The sequence below is a fragment of the Rana temporaria genome, chromosome 4 (genome assembly GCF_905171775.1).
Source record: "Rana temporaria chromosome 4, aRanTem1.1, whole genome shotgun sequence".
Classification (NCBI taxonomy): Eukaryota; Metazoa; Chordata; class Amphibia; order Anura; family Ranidae; genus Rana; species Rana temporaria.
Window position 1 is genome coordinate 114,099,500 of NC_053492.1, and position 11,644 is coordinate 114,111,143.

At 41.6% G+C, this 11,644-nt stretch overlaps 1 protein-coding gene across 5 annotated transcripts in view; it reads left to right on the forward strand.

The window, feature by feature from the left end:
• The window catches only part of MFF (mitochondrial fission factor), a 29,927-nt gene extending 20,823 nt beyond the window's left edge, over nt 1–9,104 (forward strand). For 2 of the 5 annotated variants that reach the window (XM_040348832.1, XM_040348831.1), the window contains 4 exons: nt 3,856–4,014; nt 4,220–4,279; nt 5,928–6,012; nt 6,777–9,104. In XM_040348832.1, the coding sequence (XP_040204766.1) occupies nt 3,856–4,014; nt 4,220–4,279; nt 5,928–6,012; nt 6,777–6,908 (436 nt within the window). In that variant the 3' untranslated portion in view covers nt 6,909–9,104. The remainder of the gene's footprint in view (nt 1–3,855; nt 4,015–4,219; nt 4,280–5,927; nt 6,013–6,776) is intronic. The other 3 variants (XM_040348833.1, XM_040348834.1, XM_040348835.1) reach the window with 3 other exon arrangements.
• The last annotated feature ends 2,540 nt before the right edge of the window (nt 9,105–11,644 follow it).

The following is an 11,644-nucleotide window of genomic DNA, read 5'->3' on the forward strand; positions in this document are numbered from 1 at the left end:
TCTTGAAGAATGGAAAAAGCTAGATGCTGCAATATGTTGCCAACTTATTAATTTCATGCCTAGAAGACTTGGTGCTGTTCTTGCAAATCATGGAGGTCAAATTTTGCATTTTATTTGGAAATCAAGGTCCCAGAGTTTGGAGGAAGAGTGGTGAGGCACAGAACCTAAGTTGCATGAGGTCCAGTGTGAAGTTTTCACAATCGGTGATAGTTTGGAGAGCCATGTCATCTGCTGGTGTTGGTCCAGCTTTATGGAGATGCCGATTTCATTTTCTGGCAGGACTTGGCACCTGCCCACACTGCCAAAAGTACCAATACCTGGTTTAATGATCATGGTATCACTGTGTTTGATTAGCTAGCAAACTCGTCTGACCTAAACCCCATAGAGAATCTGTGGGGTATTGTCAAGAGGAAATTGAGAGACACCAGACCCAACAATGCAGACGAGCTGAAGGCCACTGTCAAAGCAACTTGGGCTTCCATATCACCTCAGCAGTGCCACAGGCTGATCACCTCCATACCAAACTGCATTGATGCAAAAGGAGCCCCAACCAAGTTCTGAGTGCATACTATACTGGACATGGACATACTTTTCAGTAAGCCAACAATTCTGTATGAAAAGTCTTTTTTTTTTCATTTTTTATGGGTCTTGTGTAATATTCTTATTTTCTGAGATACAGAATCTTTTTTTGGTTTTCACTAGCTGTAAGTCATAATCAACAAGATTTAACAGAAAGAAATGCCTAAAATATATCCTGCTGTGTGTAACGCATCCTATATAAAATTTGAGTTTCACTTTTTGAATTTGAATTAACTTTTTTATGAGATGCACCTGTAACAGGTTTAGTGATTTCTCTTTTTGTAGTATGGGGCTTTCCTACTGGTTTTAATTTTATAATTTTTCTTAAAGCTGTCAGCATTCCTACTTTTTGCTTAACTGTTTTTCTTCTGTTGTCAAAAAAAACCTGCCTGTCAGCGTTCCATTTTTTTTTGGTACGTTTAATACTACTTTTAGAAATCGGTACATTAGTGGAACATACAGCTTTTTCTAGGTAGGACTCTGCTACAAAGTTTGTTTAACCCCTTCCCGCCCGGTCAATAGCAAATTGACGTCCGGGAAGGGGTTTTGTTATCCTCACTGGACGTCATATGATGTCCAGCAGGATAACAGCCGCCACGTGACTGTGGGGACGCGCATCGCGGTGATCGGCAGTGCGGTGTGTCAGTCTGACACACCGCTACACCGATCTCGGTAAAGAGCCTCCGGCGGAGGCTCTTTACCATGTGATCAGCCGTGTCCAATCACGGCTGATCACAATGTAAACAGGAAAAGCCGCTGATTGATTGGCTTTTCCTCACTCGCGTCTGACAGATGCTGAGTAGAGGAGAGCCGATCGGCTGCTCTCCTGACGGGCGGTCTGTGCTGATAGTTTATCAGCGCAGCCCCCTGTGGATCCCGCCCAGGACCACCAGGGATGGGCATCCACACTGGACCACCAGGTATGCGCCCTAGACCACCAGGGAATTCCAATGTGTGCCAAGGCAGCTGCCAATCATTGCCCAGGCAGCTGCCAACCAGTGCCCACCCAAAATCCCTGCCAGTGCCGCCAGGGATACCTATCAGTGCTGCATATCAGTGCCGTATGTCAGTGCCTAGCAGTGCCGCCTATCAGTGCCACCCATAAGTACCCATCATTGCAGCCTTTCAGTGCCACCCATGAGTTTCCATCAGTGCCGCCTATCAGTGCTGCATATCAGTGCCACCTCATTGGCGCTGCCTCATCGGTGCCACCTTATCCGTGCCTGTCAGTGCTGCCTTATCAGTGCCCATCAGTGAAGGAGAAAACGTATTTACAACATTTTATAACAGAAAAAAAGGAAAAACCTTTTATTTAATTAATTCAATTTTTCGGTCTTTTTTTATTTGTATAGCAAAAAATAAAAACCCCAGATGTGATCAAATACCACCAAAAGAAAGCTCTATTTGTGGGAACAAAATTATAAAAATTCTGTTTGGGTACAGTGTAGCATGACCGCGTAATTGTCATTTAAACAGCGACAGTGCAGAAAGTTGAAAATTGGCTTGGGCAGGAAGGGGCGTAAGTGCCTGGTATGGAAGTGGTTAAAATCCATGCACATGGATCACCCAGAAGGGATTAGCGTTTTTCTCTCCATTTAGGAAATCGGTTAAGAGTTGCTGTATGCTTCAGTTTGGTATACCGGCTTAGACATCAGAGACATAAAGGAAACTTTTTGTTTTTTCTTCTAGTTGTTTTTTTGTAGCAAGAGACTTGTGCTGAGAATTATTATGCCAGAGTCCCAGCACCATAAGCTAACACACACATTATTGGGGTTCATGATTGGTAACAGAAGTTGCGGAGTTGTTCAACCAGACAATTTCCACCTAAAGTTGAAATTTAAGTATCCGTTCTGATTGAAAGGAACCTTTAAACAAGGTAGCAGACTGAAATGCAGGACTACATAAAAAATGGAACTCCAGGCAGACAAATGCATGTGAAGTGTTTCACCTGCCAGAGGATTTGTGATTCTGTTCATCTAGTCTTTTCTTATTATTATCTGCCACACCAAACTACCTTACAGCTTTTTATTTTGTCATTTGCCTAAATGGGGTGTAAATCAGCAGCATAATGATATTGTTCATTGAGCAAAGAGCGATGACGTTGGAGGTTAAATTGGGAAATAATAGTTTTGCCTTATTTTCTATTCTGTCTGGCAGGGTGGGGGAAATACAAGATTGCCAGAACCAAAATGCAAATCCTTGGGCAGACTAGATAGTTCACATGTATCTCTGCTGTGTATTTAGCAGTTTGCCTGGGGTGCCAGCTGTAAGTGAAAAATGTTTTCCTGTTGTCTTGGTGCAGCCAGCACCAGCCTGCTGTGCTTAGCTTGGTGGGTATGCACAGTGCCAAAACACTCGGCATGAAACCGCAAGGCCAGTATTTTCTATTCAGCTGGCTGCTCAGGCACTGTTGAATATAACCTTTGAGCTCCATGACGCTGTCTGTATAAATGTATCTTTTGTGAACTGAGCAGCACTTAACTTTTATGAAGTGATATCCTAAAAGGTCTGTTTCTTACTAGGGATGTGCTCAGGCTTGTTTTAACACAAGCCCAAACCCACCTAAGCTATCCTGCCAGGAAGCTGTCAAAGTCAACAGCCTGTCATAGGAGATGGAGGCATTCCCTCCCCTGCGGCCATGTATACATGCCGCTGTGAGGCAGGGAGTGCCTCCGACGCTTACGATTAGCTGTTGGCTTTGACAGCTTCCCAGCAGGATAGCTTAGGTGGGTTGGGACTTGTGTCTGAACACACCTAGCTCCATCGCTGTTCCCTATTACCTGTACTGCGACTTCGGGAATTCTAGGTGAAACATGGACCTTTTAGGAGCTCACAGCCAGTATTAGAAAAGTACTCTTGTTGTCTGCCTCTTCCTTGTGTTGTATCCATTGCACGGCACTGCTAGCTTTAGTATTCCTTGATTAGTGCATGAATTAAGTGTTGCCCAGCTCCTCTCATTGCCTCATATTTAAGTTTTTAGCGGCCTTATTTCCTTTTCTGTGAGCTTTGCTCTCCTGTCTTTTTTTTTTTTTTTTTAAACCACACTTTTATCTGTATTATTCTCTCTATAACTCTGTCACTTTTTATTTACTCTTCTCTGTCCATATTTCTTTCATAATATCCTTCCTTCTCACCCACCATTATTGCCTCTCCTCAGTGATTTTCTTTTGCTCATTTTGTGCTTTTCCTTTCAATGCCGCCTTTTCATGTGACCGCCACTCACTGTCACACACAGTCTGACCTCTGTGTTTCTCTTTGCTACTCTCCTCCGGTCAGCCCGACTCCACCTGCCCCCACAGGCCGCCCGTGCCCTGCTCCCTCGCCCCCTGCAGATGGAGCAGATCTTTTCTCTGCCCGTGGCATTCTGTCGCTCATCCAGACCTCCACCCGCAGGGCTTATCATCAGGTCCTTGATGTGCTGGATGACAACCGCAGGTGAATGTCTCCCCTATTTCTCCTAAATTCTTTCTCCTAATACCCCTACTGCCCAAACATGCAGTGCTTGCAATAATTAATATATCAGTGTGTGGACCCTTGTGATTCCTATACATGTTCAATCGCTGAGTGACTCCGTGTTTCCAGCCCTTCTTGTCTTCACGCCTTCCTCTTCTGTCCTTGTTTCCCTTCCTGAACACTCCAGGCCAGTCTTGCGTGGAGGGTCTTCTGCCTCTGTTCCTGCTCCCCATCATGATAATACCAGGTAATTTGAGTGTCATTTCTTGCCAGTGTGTTGACTAACAAGCTTTATGCTTCTTAATCTGGATTGCTTAGCGGCTACAAATTCTGCTGTTTGTGATTTAAGTGCTGCCTTTGTCTTGCATTTTTTTTAATCACCTCATAAAACAACCCTAAAAGAAAGTTGATGATTTGATAGAATTTATTTCTTTGCATTTTGGGGTATTGAAGGGTCACTCATAAAAACATATAATTTTGTTATGGGTAAATTCTGCTAGCCTGAATGACTCACTGTTGTCTTATATTTCTTAGTGACACCAGCAGTGAGATCCTCCCTACTGGGGTTCACAAATGTAAAGAATCTCATTCCTGCTGTAGTGGTGAGGGGAGTTGTACACCTCTGTGTTCTCTGTAATGTATAATAAATGGTACATTCCAACAGACTTCCTTGTTGTGGCTGTAGGTGAAGCCAGGAATAGGAGTCTTTTCCTGGATATCTGAGATCTAGAAGAAGCTAGTGAACGATTCCACCAACCTGCTATTGCCAAATATCTATTTTTTTTTTGTTTTTGTTTGGAATGACCCTTTAATATCCTTATACTATTGCATTTTTCAGATGCTTAGTGTTAACTGCCTTGCATCAGGATTTCACAGCTTGTTTTCCCCCACAGAATAAAATCAGTTTCACCAAGTAGGTTTGTGTAAGCATTGTATGTCATACATGCTTTTTACTACACTTGGTATCATTTTGGGACACGCCATCTTAATCTTCTACAATATATTGTCCCTCTTCGTACAAAGCAGAATTTCTAACGGTCACTTACAGTACAGACCAAAAGTTTGGACACACCTTCTCAATCAAAGAGTTTTTTCGTTATTTTCATTACTATGAAAATTGTAGATTCACACTGAAGGCATCAAAACTATGAATTAACACATGTGGAATTATACATAACAAAAAAGTGTGAAACAACTGAAAATATATTTCATATTCTAGGTTCTTCAAAGTAGCCACCTTTTGCAGCAGACACATCTCTAGAACTGGTAAGAGGAGACTGTGTGAATCAGGCCTTCATGGTAGAATATCTGCTAGGAAACCACTGCTAAAGAAAGGCAACAAGCAGAAGAGACTTGTTTGGGCTAAAGAACACAAGGAATGGACATTAGACCAGTGGAAATCTGTGCTTTGGTCTGATGAGTCCAAACTTGAGATCTTTCGTTCCAACCCCCGTGTCTTTGTGCGACGCAGAAAAGGTGAACGGATGGACTCTACATGCCTGGTTCCCACCGTGAAGCATGGAGGAGGAGGTGTGATGGTGCTTTGCTGGTGACACTGTTGGGGATTTATTCAAAATTGAAGGCATACTGAACCAGCATGGCTACCACAGCATCTTGCAGCGGCATGCTATTCCATCCATCAGGACAATGACCCCAAACACACCTCCAGGCTGTGTAAGGGCTATTTGACCAAGAAGGAGAGTGATGGGGTGCTGCGCCAGGTGACTACCTCTTGAAGCTCATCAAGAGAATGCCAAAAGCAGTAATCAAAGCCAAAGGTGGCTACTTTGAAGAACCTAGAATATGAAATATATTTTCAGTTGTTTCACACTTTTTTTGGTGTGTCCAAACTTTTGGTCTGTACTGTATACCCATGTGTACTTTCGTTTTTCTAGGTATGCAGTTGCATCATTAGACTCTACTATGGATGGGACTCCAGATGACCTGACTTTAGTGGATGCAGCTTCACTTAGAAGACAGGTACTTTCCTACCAAAATTTTGGTGCATTTTCCATGTTTCCACTGCCTTTGGTTTGTAATGTTTAGCAAAGTGTAATGCTTGTCTTCAATTATAAATTACTATATATTTTTTATCGCTTTATTATTCTACGCAGGCACACATAAGTGCACATTTATAGTGAATTTTTAGTAATTGAATTAATCCAGGCTTGCACATAAACATGCTTTTACTGTACTGGTTCCGCTAAGTCTCCGCCAGATGCCCTGTTGACCGACGGAGAACCAATACTTTTTTTGCTCTGCCTGGGTATAGGCACCTCTGATATCGCCTGCCTCCAATCTATAAACATTATGTCATAAGCAACTAATCCTTGTCCAAGCAGATAAGGAGAGTGGAAACAGTCGCTTTGTGCTGCCTAGGCACTGGCAGACCTGTTTCCAAAGGCTTCGGGCAACCAGCATGGTGAGCATCTTTATGGGAAAACCCCAGTTTTGTGTAACTGCTAGATGTGGACTTGCACTTGAATTGGGAAGTGAAAATTCAAAAAATAAGTAATCTGTTTCCACCCAGTGAATAAAAGGTGCATGAGAGCACCAGGCTACCAATATTGAGGTTCAAACCTATGTCTGTATAATAGCTGAATGAATGGCATCATTATGGCTTGTGTTGTAGTTTCCTTGTTTTGCTGTGGGATAACCTACAATTTGCAAGGGATTTGTGCATTCAGTGTTTGTTTTTGTACATAACTTTTAAATTGGGTTTTATTTCATTTCCTGATCCATAGATTATCAAGCTGAACAGACGGCTTCTTCTTTTGGAAGAGGAGAACAAGGAACGAGTTAAGAGAGAGATGGTCATGTACTCCATCACAGTGGCCTTTTGGCTACTGAACAGTTGGTTCTGGTTTAGACGTTAAAAAATGGCCCTAGTTGTCACCTGTGAGGTGCTGGCCGTACAGAGAAACACAAAGAGAACTATCAAACCTGAAAAAAATAAAAGTGTCTTGGATGATGCAGATCCAGGTTCGTGGCACAATTTTTTTTGCCAGCAGCAGGAATCTAGCTTAAAACACTTTGCATTCTTGCTCCTGGTTTTACTCCCTGAAACCCAGCTGGCCTGCATAGTGTGCATGAAACTCTGACTATGATTGGGTTCAAGTAAACTACATATATTCATTCTCAAGAAGGGTCTGTTTCATCACTGAGAACGAGACTTAATTTTTATGTATGGCATGCTAGAATCATTCCTGACCTGTAAGAGTATAAAGGCCTTGTCTTGTGGGGTTTTGTGATAAACTGAAGAAAAAATTGAAATGGGCACTTAGCATTGTAGAGCAACTCAACCTAAAGTGTAAAGCTACAGTTTGAGTCTACTGGGGTATGGTCCAATACCCTTTTGGACTGTTGAAGGTTTCTGGGACTCCAGCAAAGTGAGCTCTCTCCCTAGCCGAGTCCTGGCACTGTTCAAATTTTGCTTTACAATGAATAGCACTGTTACTTTTGCCTGCTTAAATCTCCATATGTTCCTTTATGGAACCTAACAAGCTGCATGTGACAGAACGGCTACCAAGTGGGCATCTCACTGGCACAGTCCTATAGAACACTATAGGGAAGCTGTCACAAAGCTAAAACGCCTATATTTTAAGCTGAACTCCAGGTATATACAAAGTTTAAAATGCACATAATGTTTAATAAATGCAAGGAATGTAAGCATCTTAAACTTCTTGATATTGGCTTCGTTTTTCGGTTTAGCAACATTCTCACTGTGAATGGTGCAAACTCAGTACTCTTAGCTAATCGGGGATTGCTGCATGCACTTTTTCTGACAAGAAACACAATTACTGTGGGAGAGAATAGAGCGCTCACCAGTCTGTTCCTTTACTGGCCAAATACAGGCTTGGGGCAGGGAAGTAACCTTACTGCTTTGCTGAACTGCAATAGAAAAAAAAGTAAGGTCACTGACCTACCTGTGCAATCTGGCAGGGCTACATAAATCTCAGGACTGGATAGACAAAATTCTAAATCCCTTGGGAAGTGAAACCTCTCCTGTATGTGTATTATAGCTGGTATTTAGTGAGTTGCCTGGAGTTCATCTTCAAAGTAATTATTTTTTTGGGAATATATTATAAAAGGGTTAGCACCCCTATCTTTCTCTTTTTTTTTTTGTGTGTGTTGCTGTCTGTGTCCCCACTGTGGAGATTCACCCCCCTATTTGTCCTGGAAACCATTGCCTCAGGTACGGAAAGTGATAAATACAAAATATTTTAGCTGTAACTGGAACAGGCAATGGGGGGTAATATTCTAATGGGGAAAACCTTTATTCTGTGAATTTTGTCTTGGATGCAATATCCTGTAAGTTTCAAGATATCTTTTTTTTTTTTTTTTCTTCCTGCTGTGCCTTTGGAAGAAGAAGTGAAGTAAGATCTCTGCGAGAGGACACAGGGAGCAAAAAAAACTGACTTGGTGTCTGACCATGCCCCAAATGTTTTGGCTTTACATACATGGAAGCTGCACCTGACCACTAGTTTGAATACTAGTTCTAGGTCAGTGCTGTGGCTGGGATACTAGTACATGGCATGGGAGTCATGGGATGGCATTTTGCAGGTGTGTTTTTTATAGAGGTTCCAACCAGTCAAAACGAACCAAACCAATTTAGGTTGGATTGATTTTAAAAAAAGTGTTTGGGTACAATATATATCCTTATAAAGGACCTTGTAATGTAAATATTTCTAGCTTTTGACGCTTTTATTTAGTTCAGATTTCAAACTTCAGATAAATGATATTGCCACTATTAAATGAGAGAAACAGTTTATAGCACAACAAGCTGGTTCCATAGACGAGTTTGAACAGACACTGGAAAGTGAACAGTCATTTTGTGGTGATATGTACCACTTATTGCAAGGATTTACTGGAAAAGTGTTATATTTGTACACTTGTTCTACTGTACACTAGTGATGTTTGTGCCTAATGCCTTTTTGTGCATTCACTATATGGTCTGTGTGCTGTAACTTATGTTTCAAAAATATCATTGAAGTGTATATTCCAACTTTAGAAGACGCAAGTCTCAAGCTACCAAATATGAACACAGGAATAAAACTCTATTTAATTCCGTTTTTCTGTCCATACTGTGTTTGTTTTATTGAAAGCTGGGCTTAATGAAAGGAAACCTCTACTGTGAAAATACATAGGCTGTCCTGTCTGCATTTTTTTTAAATAATTTTTGCCATAGGCTTTAATACTTTTAGGCATTGACTTAGAACAAGTATACAGATTAGGAGTTCTTACTTCCCTTTAATTTCACTCACTGCATGCTTGTTCTGTTTTAGTAACTTAGAGACAGTCTGTCCTATAGCATTTAGAGGAGGAAGGCACCATTGGCAGCCTACAATTTCAGTGCAGGCATCCATTACACGAAAGAATGGAGCAAATCCATAAAGTCAGGCCCCGTACACACGTCCGAGGAACTCGACGTGCCAAACACATCGAGTTCCTCGTCGAGTTTAGTGTTGAAGCCGCCGAGGATCTCAGCGGGCCGACTTTCCTCATTGAACAACGAGGAAATAGAGAACATGTTCTCTATTTGGCCCGACAAGTTCCTCGTCGGCTTCCTCGCTGAAAAGTGTACACACGGCCGGGTTTCTCGGCAGAATCCAGCTCCGATCGAGTTTCTGGCTGAATTCTGCCGAGAAACTCGTCGTGTGTACGGGGCCTCAGACTTGATTTCTAGGGGGAAATAAATGCAAGAAACTACTCTTCTCTTGGTCCTCAGCATCAGTACAGGTTTCAAGGAAGTCCCTTTATTTTCCATCAAATAAATTAGCAAACCAGATGGTGCTTGTGACAACATCGTAGAAACAAAAAATTGGGAGCAAATACTGGCATAATAATGCCTATAGGCTTGGATACTATTTCTATCTTCAGTGTTTGCTCCAAGTAACCGAACACGCTATATCGCATGATTTTCTGTGTCAGATGAGGTCCCATAGGTAGTTTACACATTCTATGAAAAGGTGTCACATCATGTGCCCCATTTTATCAGTCTCCCTTGGACATTGCAGAGTGTAAGTGACAAACTGGTCATATCACACATGAGATTTAGCCCCATTCTGGTCACTACACGCTAGAGGCATGTAAAAATGCTGTGCAAAGGATTAGTAAAGGTTTGTAAGTATAGAGTTGTTTTTCTTTTTTTTTTTTAGGGGTTTAAAATGGGGATAGTAGATTATATTATATAGTATATTAATGTGTCTTGCAGGCTGTTTGAAGAAAATTAAAACATGGCAAAACCCAGAATAAAATGTCGACATGCCCATACATTTAGAGGTCTTCTTTTTTTTTTTTTTTTCATGCACCAGGCAACACATTAAATGCAATGCACGCTGGGTTAGTTTTGGTGTGAAGTACTTAAGTTCCTGAAGCATTTTGTGTACAATATTTTTATAACTTATTTATCTTCTTGTTTTGATTGTGTGCTCTATTTGTTTTAATACATTTTTTTTATGTCTTGCTTGTCAAAAGTACATATACTTCAACTAAAGTTGATGTAACTATACACTAGTCAAATAAAATGTAAAAAACACTTATTTGTGTTCTTACTTAACTGTGAGCAGTGTGTGTATATACTGTAATTTCACTTATTATAATAGTAAATGGTTAGCATGTCTCGAGGGCTGTTAAGGATGCTGTTTTAAAATCTTTGACTTTAAGACCCCTTTCACACTGAGGCGCTTTACAGGGGTTTTTGCACTAAAAAATAGCGCCTGTAAACTGCCTCTTCTGCAGCCCCTTTCACACTGGGGCAGTGCACTTGCAGGACATGAAAAAAAGTCCTGCAAGCAGCATCTTTGGGGCGGTGCGCGGGCGGTGTATACACCACTTCTCCACCGCCGATGCCTATTGAAATAAAGCGCTTTGAAAGCAGCACTAAGCAAGCACATTTAACCTCTTCTAGGGGGTTAAAAGCGCTGCTATAACAGCGGTAAGGCACAGCTAAAACTTGTGGCGCTTTATCGCTAAGGCCCGCACCAGCCAATGTGAAAGAGGTCTTAAGGGTAAGTTCACCTTTACAGAAAAATCTGTACATATGACCCCCCCCGACCTGCAGCGTGGCGATCTCCCGTTCTGAGCCCTGCTATAGCCACCTCACGGCTCCGGGGCTTAGAAATACCTGGAGCTTAATCTAAACGTATCCTGTCAGGAGGGAGGTTTAGGAGCATTCTAATTGGTCGGTGCAGACCATTTAGAACCCGAGTATCCCGTCCTCTCAGCGGGGAAGAAGAGTAAATGCTGAGTAGAGCTGCACGATTCTGGGAAAAATGAGAATCCCGATTCTTTTGCATAAAATGAAGATCACGATGCTCAAAAAAAAATTATTTAAAGTTATTTTCAACACAAAACGGAGCTTATGTGCTTAAATACAGTATATGAAAATCTGACGGACTGTTTACATGTTAAATTTTAAAAGCTGCAGCAAACCTGCTGACCTTACATGCTTGCCAATATGAAATAACGCCTCTGATTTTCACATTTAACTAAATGTGAAAATCAGAGGTGTTCTGTCACATTAGCAAGCATGTGAGGTTTGCTGCTGCTTTTAAAATTTAACATGTAAACAGTCTGTCAGATTTACATATACTGTAAGCATATAAGCTCT